The sequence below is a fragment of the Choloepus didactylus genome, chromosome 6, assembly GCF_015220235.1.
Source record: "Choloepus didactylus isolate mChoDid1 chromosome 6, mChoDid1.pri, whole genome shotgun sequence".
Taxonomy (NCBI): domain Eukaryota; kingdom Metazoa; phylum Chordata; class Mammalia; order Pilosa; family Megalonychidae; genus Choloepus; species Choloepus didactylus.
The window spans coordinates 118,202,807-118,220,957 of record NC_051312.1 but is presented as its reverse complement, the minus strand read 5'-3'; the positions used below and the strand labels follow the sequence as shown (position 1 = coordinate 118,220,957).

At 35.2% G+C, this 18,151-nt stretch overlaps 1 protein-coding gene across 2 annotated transcripts; it reads right to left on the bottom strand.

The window, feature by feature from the left end:
- Positions 1–1,009: 1,009 nt before the first annotated feature.
- Positions 1,010–16,943, bottom strand: BIRC2 (baculoviral IAP repeat containing 2). 2 transcript variants are annotated; one of them, XM_037841231.1, is made up of 10 exons: positions 16,525–16,941; positions 13,993–15,322; positions 13,149–13,856; positions 12,960–13,059; positions 8,576–8,654; positions 7,887–7,935; positions 4,811–5,053; positions 2,104–2,358; positions 1,798–1,839; positions 1,010–1,684 (listed from the first exon to the last, which is right to left on the bottom strand). In XM_037841231.1, the coding sequence occupies exons 3-10, from the start codon at positions 13,780–13,782 to the stop codon at positions 1,491–1,493; spliced, it is 1,596 nt and encodes a 531-aa protein (XP_037697159.1). In that variant the 5' UTR covers positions 13,783–13,856; positions 13,993–15,322; positions 16,525–16,941; the 3' UTR covers positions 1,010–1,490. The 2 variants fall into 2 exon arrangements, with proteins under 2 accessions (XP_037697159.1, XP_037697158.1); XM_037841230.1 differs by having other exon boundaries at positions 13,149–15,322; positions 16,525–16,943.
- Positions 16,944–18,151: the final 1,208 nt, after the last annotated feature.

The following is an 18,151-nucleotide window of genomic DNA, read 5'->3' as shown; positions in this document are numbered from 1 at the left end:
GCCAAATAGGATAAACTCTCAAACAAAACTCAAGTCGTTTATTATAGTTATACTAGATGGCAGCCCATGCAAGTGTTTTAAAAATATTAATACAGCTTATTAGGACAGTTTTCCTAAAAGCACACGCTATAGAGACGGGTAGCCTTATGTTCAAATTTTACCTTGCAGAGTTGTTGAAAGGATTAGAGCTAATGCCTGGCATACAGTATGTACTCAGTATATAGTAGCTACTAAACAACACAAAAAAAATTGTTTCTAAAAAGTTTTATAGCATTCCATGATAACAAAATTGATTAGTTTTAAGATTTAAACATACTGGATTGTTTTGACTGAAGAACTTTTTAAGTTGATTCTTTATGGGAGCTAATAATTCCTTCAGGAATTTTAACACTTCCAGGTTGGAAAACACAGAACAGTTAGTCATCTGCCTATTAAAGTTTGGGGGGGGGCCTTTCTCACATTCCCACTATGATGGCAGAAAGGGACTGGGATCCCTCTCTCACTATTTGAACTTAAATGCATTATTAGGACATCACTATGGAAATAAAAGCAAAAGAGATTGGAGGGCAGAGAAATTTTCACCCTTCTGCCATTGGAACAGAAGACCTAGAAAAGCATTAATATGATTGGGTTCAAAAAGGGTAGTGCCTCCCATTTCCTGTATCCTTCCTGCTTCTTCCCTCAATACCTATGTAATGAAGTGATTGTACTATTTTTTTGAAAATCCTAATACAGATTTCCTAATTTTGAGTTTTTTGATACTGATTAATTTTCAGTTCATCATTATAATATACAAAGCAACTAGATTAGCAGCTGTTTAAAGGAATTCTCACAAATCACATTACTATTTTAAAAACACTTAATATTTTATTTGCTTCATGAATTCAATTTTTTTTATTGCATAAGTAGTGTTTATGACACATATGCTTGTCTACATTATCGCCATTCTTATATTCTTATGAAGACATATGAAAATTACTTTTTAAATCACAGGAGAAACATTTTGATGTCTTTTTTAAAGCACTTTATTAAGATGTTTCTCACAAATTAGGGAAAAGCTCATTTATTAGTAAGAGGAAAATTCCCATTTATAACACAAATGAAAAGCACCAAAGAGGATTTGGCACCGTAACTCTGGAAAACTCCAGAGTTCCTGGTTTCCAGTTCTTTTAAACTGTACTCCTACAGAGTACTCAAAGCTTTCAGAAAGAATACCAAACACAGTAACTCCTGAAATGATAACATCACAGCACTGTTAACTACTCTTTTAATTCCTCAGATGTTCACACATATATACAAATATAGCTCATCAAACATAAACCTTCCGTTGCAAATAAGCAGAGATTAAGATTAAGATGATACTATCAAATTTTTTTGTAAAGATTACTAGTACCAAAGCAAGGTAGAACACATGAATGTTACTAATTAAAGAACAAATCCTTCTTTACTTCAGATAGCTCCAAATGTTCAATATTTTAGGGACTTTTCTTTTATGAAAGAAATGTACGAACAGTACCCTTGATTATACCTCTGCAAATAGGGCATTTTCTTAGAGAAGGGGCACACTCCTGGCATACTACCAGATGACCACAAGGAATGAATACAATAGAAACTTCTTTGTCCATACACACTTTACAAGTTCGTTCTTCTTGCAACCTCCTCAATTGTTCTTCCAGTGACAAGCCTAATAACAAAAAGAAGAATTTCAGTGAAATGGAGTTTCTTTCTACTTTACCTCCCATTAAAAAAATGAGAGTAAGATTTCATGCTGGTGTTAAGTATTAATTTTTGTTTTACCTGAAACATCTTCTGTTGGAATATACTTCATATTTTTTTCAACTGAGGAAAAAAAAAACATACAAAAAGCATCACATTACCAAATACAAAACTGCTTTACAATTTTTTTTTCATCTACTACACCTATGGAACAATGTAGATTTTGGCTAAATATTATCAGGGATTGTTACATTTAGTCATGATATTTGGGCAATAAAGACTTCACTCTTGGAACAAATAGAAGTATAGACTATAGATTGCTAGCTGGATTTATTTTGTCAAACACAATCCTAAGGATTTTTAAAATAATTTTCCGAATAAACTCACCAAATAAGTTCTTATATAATGTAGAGTCACTTTCTCTTAGGCAGTTTTTGAAGATGTTGGCTGCAGCATTTCCTTTAACTAAAACAGTATCAATCAATTCTCTTGCTTGTAAAGGTATCTGTGTTTTTTGTTTAATAATATCATGTTCCTGTTTATTAATTACATTGGCTGTTAAAAGATTATCCAAGATAGGAAGCACACATGTCAACTGCTGAAAGAGAGCCATTCTGTTCTTCCGAATTAATGATAAGTCATCTTCATTTAAAAAAAAAAGAAAAAGAAAAAAGTTCATTAGATTTTATAATACTCCAACTACATTCATGTATTCACAAACAACCCTACAAACAGTTTAGGCATTAAATAGGAGCTTGAAGGAAGCAAAATGACTTGTTTGCCTTTATCGTCCATTATTTGGAAAACTTAATAGTTATGGTATATTATACAGTACATATAGGGTCTGTGTAATTTTAAAGTCTACAAATTTATACTTCTTAGAACCCTTCTTTTGTTCTGTTGAAAGCAAAAATTTTAAGAGGATAGTAAAAATTTCCCATCTCTATATTTTTCTCCATGAAAAAAATACTTTGTTTTCATTATATCACTTCAGTTTATAAGTAATTTCAAATAAATTATCTCATTTGCATCAATGATCCTGTTCATTAAACAAGGCAGGTATGATTGCCTCTCATTTTCAACTGCAGAGAAAAACACTCAGAAAAGAATGAGTCCAAGGTCACCAAGAGAATAAGTTACAGAGCCAGGTCTGCTTGACCAGAAGAGCTCAAGCTGGAACAGATGAAGGTTCCTCTGCTGGCCTAGCCACTTACTAGCTATATGCCCTAGCCTTCCACAAGCCTCAGTCTCCTCCTCTGTAAAATACCAGTACCTTCTTCAAAGAATTGTTGTGAGGATCAAATGAGAGAACACATATAAAGCATGCATTTAGCACAATATCTGGCACATAGTTAGCTACCATTATTATGTAAACGTATAAGATTATACCAATTAAAAAAAAACTGCAGATGAATCAAACCTGATCTTTTAAAAAGCAAATATTTTTTCCTTCTTTCTTAAATTACATAAAATTCCAGTTAATGTCCTACATTTATGGCATATGGCCAAGAATTCCTGAAGTATTTTTCATAAAGTTCTCCCTTTCAGCTTCCCAATCACCATAATATTTAATTGCATGTTTTCAGCCCCTCAAAAAAAAAAAAAAGTTAGAAGCTTAGTTTGTTTAAAGAGAAATAAATTATAAAAAGAGTCTATCTTCCTCTTCTATATCTTTCTAGAAGTGAATTACTCTATTCATCCTAAAATTATAAAATTCTCTCCTTTTCTGACCAAAACTTACTCTTCTACCTTAACAATTCGCCTCACTGCTAACATGTTCTTCACCTTTTTCAAAATCTCAATGGGGTTCCCCAATTCTACTAGCACAAGAGTTGTTCCCTGGCTTTGCTTACTCCCATTCTAGTCTAAAGGTTTTCTTATTAGCACTTAAGTTCTTCCTCCCTATTATTGTCAACTCCACAATTCTTTGACTTCACAAAGTAGGAGAAAAGCACAAAACTAAGGTGACCAAGATTATTATGTGATGACATTGAACCTTAGCTGCTTAAGAATCCCTAAATCTTCTCATTTTCCTTGATCTTTCAGCAAGCCCCTTCTACTCCCCAAATCAATCTACTTAATAGTAAAACAAAAACTTTTCTGATATGTTAGGAACCATGCCTAAGTGTTTTACTTGTAACGTCTCATGTAACTCTTACAGCAACCCTATAGAATTAGTACTATTGCTATCCTTAATTTACAGATGGAAAAGCTGAGGCTTCATTGAATAAGTTGCCAAACTATTAAGAGACAGAGCTAGGATTTACACACAAATCTGCTTCAATCAAGAAGTCACACTTAAACATTTTGCTACACGGCCAGAGAATAAGATTCTGTTAACCTATTCCTATCTTTACCTACAAGCTTAAATAGAAAAAGTGTTTTCCAGCCCAGATACCCCAACTTATACTATATATGCAACCTTTAACTCTCTGCTGGCTCTTTTACCCTGTCTTTACATAGTAGTCTCCACAGCTTATCTATAAGTTCCTTAAAGCAATCACCATGATTACCACAGCATTTGTCACAGTTGCTCATGGCTAATAAATATTTGTTGAAGGAATAAATGATTTCAGATTTAACATGATCTGGATAAATACCAAGGTCAGTTCCTTACTACCCCTGGGTTGGGCAGGGAATTCTCATCAAGCCCTAGCATTTCATCGTCAGTTTTACATTCTGTATAAGGATCACCTAGCAAGGATTAGGCAGTAAAATATACTTCTAAAAATATGTTTTGAAGGGAAAAAAACCAGTAGAAATAACGGGTGCATTCAGTTTTAAAATCTTGCTTTTTTAAAGCAATTTAACTTTGCTCTACATCAAGAAATCCAATACAGCTTAAGAAAACCATATTAGCATAAAACAGACTCTTATAAAATAAACAAATAGAAAAACTGGTCAGTAGTTTTCAACTAGGGCTAGTAGCCCATCCTACAGTAGAGAGAAGGGGAGGTGCAGCTTGGAAATGACTAGGAGGCTGCTACAAGCAGTTAGTGAGTGCATGACAAGGATGTTAACTGTCCTGTAGCATGTGAGGCAGTCCTATGAGCCCTGCAGAGAAATAATACAGGTGATTGATGTGCTCAAATACCTGATGCCCTTTCTTCTGTTTGTCTTTCCTTTTCCTCTTCTCTTTTTTCATCTTCTGCATTAAGTAAATCAAATACAAGATCACTGACAGTTTTATAATTCTCTCCGGCTGTTAGGATTTTACTCTGAACTGTCTGTTTTACCAGGCTTCTACTGAAGCCCATTTCCAAGGCAGCTTTAACCACAGGTGTATTCATCATGACTGCATCTTCTGAAGAACTTTCGATAAGTCCAAAATGAACAACTATTTGAAAAGAAGGCATATGGTAATATTAACTTCCACAAATGTAAAACTATGAAGAAAAAGAATGACTAAGACACAATCTTCACTCTCATGCCTCTTACATTTGGTAAGGGAGACGAGCTATATGCACCAATTACCTATAACTCCAATAAAAGTGTGAACTTTAGATAAAGGTCAAATGAGAGTATAACTAATATGCTGTACTTTTAAAAAATAACTTTCTCAGGCTGCACCCTAGACTTGCTTAATGAGATGTTCTCTAGGGATGGGGCTTAGAATACTGTATCTTCTTAAAACTCCCCAAATGACTGACGTATAGTCATTACTGGAAACTGATAGCTACCCAAATTCAGAAGTGAGAAATTATCTTCTCCAGCCACAAATAGGGGTGAAAAATCAAGAAAGACTTTATGGAAAAGGTGGCATTAAGAGTGTGTACCTGAATGGACAAGATCTAGACAGATAGGTAGCTAAGGCAGAGAGAATACCATGAACAAAGATGAGAAATAGAGTAAAAATGGAAGACTAGTTCACACAAAATATGTCTTAAAATGTAGTGGGAGACTGGTTAAACAGTAAACAAAGTAATATGATTTTAGATAGTGAAAGATGTCCTGAAGAGAATAAAGTAGCATAGAGATTAAAAGAAAGTAGGAAGTAGAAGGACATTTTCGACAGGGTGACGGAAGCAGTTTCTGATAAACCAGGTCAATGCTAGCCTGTATGATGGTGCTTCTGTTAAAGTTACAAAAAACATTCTTCCACACACTTTACTGCCATCTGCTGGAAGACTGTTACAATACACATAAAAAGACTGTCTACAATGTGTATAGCACTCCCTTGTTCAATAGTATGTACAATCTCTGTCTGCAGATATAACACCAGAATAAAGATTTAAACTATGAGTGAGCTATGGGAATATCTGAAAGAAGTCCTCCAGGCAAAGAGAACAAGTGTAAAGGCCTCAAATCAAGGAAAAAGATGGGCATCTTGAAGAAATAGGCTAGTTGGACAGAGCACAGACAGTGAGGATAACTGAGAAGGGTCATAGATGTAAGAGAGATGGGCAATGCCCAGATCACGTTGAGTCTTGTAAGGAGTTTATATTTTATTCTAAATTTGCTAGAACATTCTAGTAGGGTTTTAAGGAAAGGACTAACAAAACTTGATCTGTGTTTTTAAAAGGACTCTAGAAGCTTTGTGGAGATGGACTATAACTGGGTAAAATGGAATCAGGGAGACCTGTTAGGAGGTTATGACAGAAGATGATGGTAGTTTGAATTAGGTTGATTGTGGTAGAGATGGTGAGAAATAGATTTGGGATATATGATGAAGGTAGAGAGTAAACAGCTTCCAATAGTTTAGAAATACAAAGTAAAGAAAGGAGACAAATTAGGGATGATGACTAATTTGAACCAACTTTTTGATCTGAGATGGGGAAGATCAGAGGAGTAAATTGAGGGATGAAGGATGGAGAGAAGAATTTTGTTTCTGTCTTGTTAAATCTGAGATGCCTATTATAGTCAAATAGAATTTTAAACAGGTAGTTGAACATTCAAGGCTGGAGTGTAGGAATGGAGAAATAAATTTGGACTGAGCCTTGAGGGGACTCATCATTTAGGGTTTAAAAAAGGAACAGCCAGCCAAGAGAGTAAGTACAGATACATTATTCTAGGGATTCTGTTGTAAAGGGAAGCAGCAAAATGGGACAATAGCTAGATGGGACATAGAGTCAAGGAAAGAATTCCTTATGATTGGCAATCTTACATTATGTCTGTATGCTGAAATGAATGATTCAGGATACATGGAAAAAGTGATGATGCAAGAGAGAAATGGTAGATCACTGCTAAAGCAAAGTTATTAAGCTGACAGTAAGAGATGGTATCCAGAGGAAAAGGAGAAGGGTTGACCTTAGATAGGGGTTAAGTACAGTTCATCCTTTCTAAAAGAACAGAAAGAAGAGTATATGGATACATTATGTAGACTGGTGGTTCTGCTGGTAGGAAGATGAAATAGTTCTCTTTTGATAGTTTCTATTTTTTTCAGCAAAGCAAGGTTATAAGCTGAGAGTGAGGAGGAGAAGGAAGTATTAGAAGCTTAAGGAGAAAGAAAATGTGAAGAAACTGTCATTTTGAAGACTGGCAAAGCAATTTGATTACGAACTCACAATAGGACTGAAGGATGGTAGTACAAAGAGCCCACTTAAAAACTGTAGGTATAAATCTTAAGAACAGTCAGCACAGTTCCCTATCTTTTCCAGCTCTATTACACAGAAGACAGTTATCATGTATTCAGGTAACCCTTTTCCAAGTCAAATACTACGAAATCCTTCAACCAGTCTGAGCCATGATTTCTAGGACGCATAAATTGAGGTCACCCTTTTATGGTCCTGCTACAAATTTCCCAATATTCCTCTTAAAATGGTATGTCAAGAATGGAACACACCTTTCAAGACGTGATTAATATAGAAAACGGTGGACTATTATCTTCACTATTTTGGACACCGTAAGATATGTATATTATACATATTAACTAAATAACAAATGTGACTAAAATTGAGTTCCAACCAGAAAATATACTATTTCCTATCCTCGCTCTAAAATACTATACACCTAACTTAAGTTTTTACCTTACATCTAGCCCAATTCTTAATTCATATGTGAACTGGTCTTTTTCCAGTTCCTAGAATCCTCTAAAATGTCATAGTGAATACATAATGTTTATTAGTAACGTCCCAACATTTTTTCCTATGACCTCAGAAACCTATACATATTTCATTCTTAACATTCTTATAAACATTCTTATTCTACATCTGAAATGTGTTCATACATACTTGGCGGATCAACATTTTCATCTCCAGGAGTGTCTGAAGTTGACAACAGCTACAAAACAGGAGATAAGTTAATAGGTAAAAACAGAAATCTCAAAAAACCTGTACAGGGCAACACTATGGTAAGTTTACCTCTAATAAATGTAAATACTTTTTTGTAAACAGGGTGATTTACATACTTTACTTTATCATAAATATCCTATAAATTTCCCTAAATTTCATCCTTTTCCTTCTTCCAAATTAGAATTCAAGTGTTTCTCTAGTTTCAGAAAGCAGGGTAACTTATCGTTTCTACATTCCATTTAGAAAGTCAGATTTCAACTAGTTTACTCTCAGAGGTTCCAAATTCCTTACAAGTTTTTTTTTTTTTTTTTTTTTGGAAGAGATGGAGGAGATACTAAAGATTCCTCTTCAATCCCTCACAAATTTGTAAAGTGGCAGGCTCAGTGATTTTTCTTTCAAAACACTAAAACCAAAGAACAATGTTTTTCTAAAGTGCAGAACAAACCAGTAGGTTACAAAAATAAAACCTAACTGAATTAAAAAAATTAAAAAGTTAAAAAAATAAAAAGGTGTCATAAATATGGATGCAAAATATATATCTTTAATAAGAACAGATGTAAATATCACTTCTGATTTTTTTCTGTAATTATATTTAGGAGAATCCATATTGCCAATTATAATTTATTTACCTGTTCAAGAAGATGGGGATATCTAGCTTGAATCTCATCAACAAACTCCTGCCCTTTCATACGTATCAAGAACTCACACCTAAAATATAAAAGGAAAATTATTTTTATAATTGTTTTACACCAAAAATATAATCTGATTATTCTAGGAAAGTGACTTTCAAACATTTTTTATTGTACACCACAGTAAAAAAACATTTTACATCAAAATCCATTTCATATACCTAACAAAATTCTCAGAAAACAGTGCAAGTTCTTCCTACGTATGATGTATTATGATTTTTTACATTCAATTCCAGACAAACCACCACCACAAAAAGTCTGAACCCACAAAGTGTCACAAATTGAGACTTGAAAAAAACTTCTAGACAATTTACTTTTGGGACCTAACACAATTTCAGAAACTATAACTGATTCCTAAAATGTGATCGTTCACAATACAAGTGCCAACTTTTCTCCAGTGTTCACGCTTCCATTACATTTGAAGCACAATTTACCACTCTTCCTCAGAAAACTATAAAATCAAATATTTTCAGCTCTACATAATATGACAGTATTTTCCAAATAGCTGTTTTCAAACTACTAGGTCATCTCAAAGATGTTCCAAGGAGTCCATATAACATTTATTTACATTCCATTCCTTTTGTTTTTCAACAAAAGGTACTAGACAACCGGAAACCTCGACCTATGCCCATCCTATATACAAAAACAAACTTAAAATGGATCATATACTGAAGCATAAAGCCTAAAACTATAAAACTTATAAAAGAAAACACAGGAGAAAAGTCTTTCTGTCCTTGGATTAGGGAACTATTTCTTAGATAAAATACCAGATGCACAACCCATAAAATATAAAATTGATAAATTGTCATCAAAATTTAAAACTTCTGTTCTTCAAAGGCTGTTAAGAAAATTAAAGAAAAAAAACACAGACTGGGAGAAAATTTGCGAAATACATCTGACAAATGACTTGTATCCAGAATATGTTAAGAACTCTCAAAACTTAAAAAAAAATTGTAATAGGCAAAAGATATGAACACTTCACCAAAGAAGATGTATGGATGGCAAATCAGCACACAATAAGATGTTCAACATCATTAGTCATTACGGAAATGCTAATTAATACCACAATGAAATACTGCACAGCTATTAGAATCACTAACATTGAGACTGACAAATTCAAGTGCTGGTGAGGATGTGGAACACCTGAAACTCATACAGCACTAGTGGGAATTAAAAATGGCACACACATCTCAGGAAACAATTTAGCAGATTTTAAGAAAACACACACCATACAATCCAGTAATTCCACTCTTAAGTATTTATCCAAGAGAAATGAAAACATTTGCACAAAAATCTGTACATAAATGTTTACAGTGGCTTTATTCATTATTATCCCAAACTGTAAACAACCCAAATATCCTTCAACTGATGAATGGATTAACAAATGTGGTATAACCATCTAATGGAACTAGTACTCAGCAATAAAAAGGATCAAACTACTAATATACACAGCAACATAGATGAATCTCAGGTGTGTTATGCTAAGTGAAAAAAGCCAGACTCAGGCTATATATTGTAAGATTCCATTTATAATGGCATCCTGGAAAAGGCAAAACTATAGAAACAAAGCACAGATCAGTAGTTGCCAGGATCTGAGGTGTGAGAGGAGAGAGTGACTACAAAGGGGCAGAAGAGAACTTTCTGTATCTCAATTGTAGTAGTGTTACAACTGTATGCATTTGTCAAAACTCATAGAACTGTACACTAAAATGGGTGAGTTTTATTCCATGTAAATTATACCATAATAAACATAACATTCAAAAATCAACCATCACCTTTTGGATCTCTGAACAGTACCAAGGTGTTTGACAAGAATAAGCACCTTACAAAAGGTGGCAAAAAGGAAGCCAAGAAGAAAGTGGTTGATCCATTTTCTAAAGAATGGTATGATGTGAAAGCACCAGCAATGTTTAATATAAGAATTATTGGGAAAACACCAGTTACAAGAATTCAAGGAACCAATAGTACATCTGATGGCCTTAAGGAACATGTTTTTTGAAGTGAGCCTTGCTGACCTGTAGAATGATAAAGCTGTATTTAGAAAATTCACGTTGATTACTGAGGATGTTCAGGGTAAAAACTGCCTAACCAACTTCCATGGCATGGAGCTTACCCATGACAAAATGTATTCCATAGTCAAAAAATGCCAGACCATGATTGAAGCTCATGTTGATGTCAAAACTACCAGTGGTTATTTGCTTCGTCCGTAATGGTTTTACTAAAAAATGCAAATATCAGATTTGGAAGACTTCTCAAGCTCAGCACCAAAAGGTTCGCCAAATCCATAAGAAGATGGAAATCATGACCTGAGAGATGCTGATAAATGACCTGAAAGTAGTGTTCAATAAACTGATGCCAGAAGCATTGGTAAAGACATAGAAAAGGCTTGCCAAACTATCTATCCTCTACATTATGTGTTCATTAGAAAAGTAAAAATGCGGAAGAAGCCCAAGTTTGAGTGGGAAAACTCATGGAGCTTCATGGTGAAAAAGCAGTAATTCTGGGAAAGCAACCAAAGTTGAATGAGCTGATAGGTATGAGCCACCAATCCAAGAATCTGTTTAAAATTCAGACTTTTAAAAGTGACAAATAAAAAGTCTTATTTGTGGGGGAAAAAAAAATCAATCAAAATTATTTCTTTCCCTTTAAAACAGAATACTTTCAGAGGCTGAAAGTGAATATAATAAACATGCACAGAAGTTAGTAGAAATCACATAAGCAAGTTCAGGCCTTAAGTTTATCAGTCAGATAACAAAGCTAGTTGTCATTGCTTTCTTGACCTTTAGATGATTTCTTAAGTTATTTTTATTCTTCAACTAATTAATTTATATTCATAATGGTTAAGACAGGAAGTATAATAAACCCTGACTGCCTCATATCCACCACCCCCTCCAATGAACTCCATATGGACAGAGATTTTTTCTGCCTTGTTGACTGTCGTATCTCCAGCACCTAAAACAGTACCCAGTAGGCATGCAAATATTTGTTAAATGAATAAATAAACAGTGTTCAAATACACTTTTAATGATTATCCATTTTGGATTTTCATTTACTGAAATGAAAGATTATCCAGAACTGAAATGTGTTTTTTTCAGAGAACTGTTTGCAAAAAGCACCCTTTAATCTTCTCCCTTATTTGGCCATTTAGAAATGAAACACAAATTATAGAAATAAACCAAGATTTTGTTTTGTTTTGTAGAGTACAAAATGGAGTCATTCAAATGCTGGAATTAGAAGCTGTTTTTATCTTCATATTTAACAATATCTTTATATTTAACAATATTGGTTAAATTACAGACTATATGTACTCAATCCCAAAAGCCAAGCATAATTAAGTCATTTAAAGTTTTGATAATAAATCCTGCTTTTTCTTACATAATTAAAGTAAATAAAACATGCCATTTTTCAGAGTGAGAAAAAGTAAAAATTATCTTATATATTGTGAATATTAAAAATGTAATTTTAAAAAATGCAACTTTTTGATCCATAATAAAAAATTTGTTCCTTCAAATTTCATTGTAATCATATCTCATATAAAAATGAGGAAGTGATATTTTAATTTCCTGAGAGAGTTCAAGAGATTCCTCATTAGTATGAAAGGCATTCACAGGTTAAAACATTCTCTAGTCCAATCCCTTCATTTTTCAGATAAGGAAAGAGGCTCAAGGGGTCATATAACTTCCAAGTTCACATAGCTAATGAATAACAAAGAATTAATTCCTAATTTTATTTCTACTAACAACATTGCTTCTAAATTATCCCTATTTAGGCTATTTTAGAAAATAGGAGGCACTGCTATAGGCAGAGTGGCTAAAAGGTTATAAGGGACATATCAAGAGAAGATAAAATTGAACATACAATTTACAATTATAATCACACTTAGCAATCAGATAAGATTTTTATCATATGCATTTTCATTTTTGCCTCATTCCTAGATTTATTTTATGCCCCTTCTCTTGTTTTCCTTCTCCCTTACCTTCTTCTAATTTATGTTCTTTTTGTTCTATTTTACATATCGTTGTAATCCTTAAGTCCTCCTTACAGCAAGATTGGAAATAAATAAATGAAATTTATGGCCATAATTATAAATGAGTCATCAGGAATATGTCAAATTATATTCTGAGTACATGCTTACAAAAGAAGAAAAGCACAGAGAATATTCTATAACATGTTTCAATAAGTAATTAAAATTTAGACTTTTAAAAGGTTAATTTCTCAATGATATAAAAGAGGCCTGTTGTAATTTAAATGTAAACTAATCATGCAAGTATGCCTACATTTTTTAAGCACAATTTTGCGTAACAGTATTTTGTAAAACAATTACCTTGGAAACCACTTGGCATGTTCCACCCATGGATCATCTCCAGATTCCCAACATCTTAAGCCACCATCGCAACAAAAGCATTTGACATCATCATTGCGACCTAAAGAAAAAAGACCAAAATTAGATACAAACTTTAATATGTAGATCAAATGAACTAAATTTTGTTCTATATATTAGTTTGCTTCTTACCTACATAATAAAAACCAGCACTTGCAAGCTGCTCAGGCTGAACTGGAACACTCAATGGCCAGTACATAAATGTTCTCAGTCTTGCTGCATATGTCTGCATGCTCAAATTTGAAATGCTAAACCTCAGTGTTTCTAGAGAACTTTCCAAAAATGGACAATTGGGAAAATGTCTTCGATGTTCTGACATGGCATCATCCTTTGGTTCCCAGTTACTCAGTTTGCCACCACAGGCAAAGCAGGCTACCCTATCTCCGGGTCCTATATAATAAAAACCAGCTCTTGCCAATTCTGATGGTGACAAAAAAGTTAACGGCCACGTATGGTAAGTAAGAAACCTGGCTTCTTCAGTACTCATTGCATAACTGTAGGGGTTAGTCCTCAAGGAAGAGAAGTCTTCGACAGCTCTGGAATTAACAGGGTTTGGTGAATGGTTGGAATAAGAACCACTGAATGAACTACTATGTTCCAAAGTGGGAGATAATGAATGTGCAAAACTGTTTCTCATTGGAGAAGAATTCTTAGAAGTGGATCCCAGACTAGTAACTGAAACCAGATTCTGAATAAAGCTACAGCTAGGATACAGCTGTTTATGCTTTTCAATAGCATTGTCTCCTTGTTTCCAGTTATCCAGCATCAGGCCACAACAGAAGCATTTGACTTTGTCATTCACACCAGTGTAATAAAAACCAGCACGAGCAAGGCTCCTTTCTGAAATAGGAACACCGGTGGGGAAAGTTGAATATGTAGACATTCTGTAGAGTTCACATGAAAAGTCATATTTCATTTTTTGTTTGTTGTCATTTGTCCAATTTGACAAGATTGTGCTATCTTCCATTTTACTCACAAATTTTTGATGAGAGGAACCTGGGACAAGTCTTTGGGAGGTAGTTCTGTGCATGAGTAGGTGATTTTACTTTTTGATGGCTCAAAGCCTTCACATGAAATTTCTTATCTCTTCAAACTAAATTAGATTTTTATCACAAAAAGGAAACAAATGATAGCTTCCTACTTATCTGGAATTCACTAAAACTTTTTTACTGTATTTACACCTGATTCCACACTCAGATAGGATCACTATCACTCCTGGGTTGTAACAAGATGCAACTTAGGACCCTTTGGGATTATGTTAACTTTTTTAGGTCACCCAAGTGCTATTTACTTATAATTTAGTGTAATACTAAATTAATGGCCCAAACGAATTGACGTACTTCTGAAAATATGTTAAAACCCCAGATTTTTAAAGGAGGCTTATGTTACCAAAATTCTAAGCAACCATAGAAGCCTTAAATTGTGCCTTTAATTTACTTTTGGTTACAAGCTACAATACCTGGATATCAGGCCAATTACTGATTATGCTATGGGGGGGGGGGAGGGAGGGAATGATACGCATCAGGCTTCTTGTCCTACAAGCACTTTACTAAGGCATTAAATATATCATGTTTTATTCTAGTAAACAAAAAGAATTGAAGTCTTCATATGGTCACATGATCTAAAGGCTAATTTCACAAAGCTTATAGTCATAGCATAAGCCATAGTACTTAAGTGGGTTATGTTACCTTCAGTTAATAACTTTTGGGGAAACCAACACTCACAAGCTTTGTTGAACCTAAGCTTGTTTCGGTGTATATGGTATCAAATGAAATAAATTTTGCTTAAAGCTCACAAATGGTTAATTCTTCCATCTTTCTATACTTGATTCCTCTTCCTATAGCATCATTATTTCTGATTAACTTTACACACCACTTTATTATACTTGACCAAATGAACGTATAGCTTCAAAACAAATTAACCATAAAAATTCCACAGCAGAAACTTTTTACATTGCCTTTGTAAAAATTAAATTACCTATCTTTCCTCTAAGAACGATGCATTTATATCATTCATTTTGTAGTTAACAGTGAATCAATTCATCAAAAGGTACAGCTTGTCTTTTCTAGTATCATCACAAATGCTAACAAAAATACTGTATTACCAACAGAATTACTGCTTATGCCTAATATACCAATAATTAACCCTATTAGCCTTTCTGAAAACTCTTCCTATTTTTAAACATAATTCATACACAAAATTACACTCCATAAAACTCCATCTATATCCCTTTATAAAGTGTCTGGGTTTCCATAATGGGATTTATTATTGCAGGAGAAAAAAAGGAGTCTTCAGGGCTGTAAAATCTGAAAAGAAAACACAAAAGCTATTTTAGAAAACTTTATTTTCATGGCAAAGAGAATCACAGAATTTACACTTTAGACAATACATCTTAATTCCAGCAATTTGTCAACAAAACGTTCTAAATGGAAAAGCTTTGAATTTAAATAAATGCATTATCCTCCCATTAGCACTAACTATACATGTTAGAAAAACGTACAACTTTGACACAGACGGACATTTCCACAGAGGGAAGCATTTTGTCCTTTGTCTTCACCTTTTCGGTAAGGATAATCTCTCTGGCAGTTTGTTGGAGACAAAAGGGACAATATTGAAAAAAGACTACTACACCTATCAGCAAGAGCACAGCAGTAATTAGATAGTAACGTTATTTTTTAATGTCAAGTCTCTCCAGGACTAGGCAAATTGCCTCGTCTAGTAAGAGTAAAATGCATCAGGAGCTCATTAATATAAACCTTAAACTCTACAATTCCCTTACAATTACAAAGCAACAACCACCGAAAACATCTCGAGAACAAAACAACACAATGGCCTGTGAGACACTGGCCTTGGGAATTGTGACCACTAACGAACGCTTTTATTACACCAGGTCTGATATCATATTAAATTATAGATTTTTATCGACAAGCACCGTACTGCTGATTTTACTCTTTTTATGAAAAGTACGGGGAGGGGGGGATGGGGTAGACGAGAAGGGAAAAGTAGAGAGACTATGGAATTTACTCATTAATTTTCCGGAGTTACTTTTTACAATATACAATAGTCCACAGAAGGGGCAGAGAGCAATTGGAACTCTCTGAAATTTGAGATCTCGCTGCCACAGGGCCATCTTCGTTTAAATATTTTCAATTTAAGGAATACTGACAGCTAAGGGTAAAATCTTGCAAAAATCTAAGAGAAAACATCTTGGCCAAAGTTCAAAAGCTGGAAAAATGGGCGATGGCCAGAGTATGCATGAAAACAAAGCAATTTTTAAAAATCACTTTCGACTGCAAGCCTTGAAATTAGGGCTTCGGAATTAAATAAAAGCCCTGTCAGCGACAGAGAGCAGAGTTCACTGCGACCCATAATCCTCGGTCAAGGACCCCCAAGCCCTGGGCTTCCTCGCCCAGCAGCATTTCAGGGAAGTGGCTTCCTGGGAGCCGCATTGCCCCAACCCGCCTCCCGCGAACCCGCGCGGCCCCGGCCGGGAAGGAGCTGCACTCACCGCAGTGCGGGCGCAGCTACACGGAAGCGGGGCGCCGGCGGCGGCGAGGCTGCTTAGAGGCCTCCTCAGGCTCCGAGAGCTGCGGAGCAGACAGCAGCCAACCCAGGCTGGGATCGAGTCCTGCGCTCCCGAAGCCCCCCGCCCCGGGAGGGCCCACGCAAACGCACGATGACGTCAGCGCGCCCAGCTCGCGTCAACCGCCTCCCGATCGCGGAGGGGATCTGCGGCAGAGAGTCAGGCGGTGCTTGGATTCTGTTGTGAGCAGACCAGCCTCGGGAGAGACGCAGAGAGGCCCGGCGTGGTAGCCCACCTGGAGCTGCGCACTCAGCCCACGGGGTGAGGCGGGACTGTCCACATTAATTCGGTGTTTCGCTTTTTCATCTCGTGGTTTGGGCACTTTTAACGCATCCTCAGTCCCTAACAGTCTACTGAGGGGAACGTGGCAAACCGTGAGCCGTTGCCTTTGACTCTTGGGAAACCCTGCGCAAACGCGCTTGCGCCGGTGATTTTGCTCCTCTCCTCCGTATCTCCTCATACAATCCAGCCGTTGGCGAAATGGCCTTAGTCTGACACCTCCACCCATCGGAGATGGACTCAGTCTAGTGTCATTTTTGCGTCTGTTAGCCGTGTAACAGCTAGCCGTGTAAATTGAAAAAGGCCAAGTGTTGGAAAGTAGAAATGCATCAAAAGATTTATTTTGAAGACTTGATGTATTTATAATCGACGGGTGTAACTTTCGTTTTTAAAGTTTTGGCTTTCTATTCTGGAGATATTAACGGAAAAGTGTCCTTACTTCAAATGCTCATCGCTAGCAACGTGAACATTATTTTAGACCAGTTTTAACTCTCAAGTTTTTCTGAATGTTTTAATAAAATGGAATATATACATACATATATATGTATATGTGTACATACATATATATGTGTGTGTATGCATGTGTGTGTGTGTATGTGATGTACACAAACCGCAGAGGAACCCCTTTATAAAATGTTTAAATAGTTAAGAAACTGTAATGTTTAAATAGAAAAATTTTTAAATCTTGGACTTACTAGGCATGGACCTTTTTTGCCTTCTCCCTAGTAATGCCATGAACACAATGGGGTACAGTAAATATTAGCGGTATTGCAATGAACCAATTTTTTTAAAAATGTATGTTCTCTTAAGACATTCTTGTCAATTCAGATGCTTTCTTCTCTCAGGGGAACTCCAGGGACAAGTATTTCAAAAACTTACAAATAAGCCACTTAATTAGGTAGCCAGGGGAATTCCAAGACCCTGAACCATTTCCCATTTCCTGTCCATGTCATTTCTGCCTGCCAGTCAGTCATAGAATAGGTCTTCTGTCCCAATGTTAATAGTAAAAAGAAAGTATTTGTAACAATTTATGATACAGAGAAAAGAAATGCCATGACTCCCAGTGACTAAAAACTTTCCAAAATGCACATGGGTTTTTGCTAATAGTTGGATATTTCGTTTAAGTCATTATTTCTGTGACCATTCAGAAACATTCCTATTAATTGTGGGGAAATGTGTAACCAGAAAGTATACATAGCAAGAATTTTTCAAGTCAGTTTCTCTTTTTCAGTTCTTGCCCTGACCAAATAAAGTAAGATATTGAATATTTTCA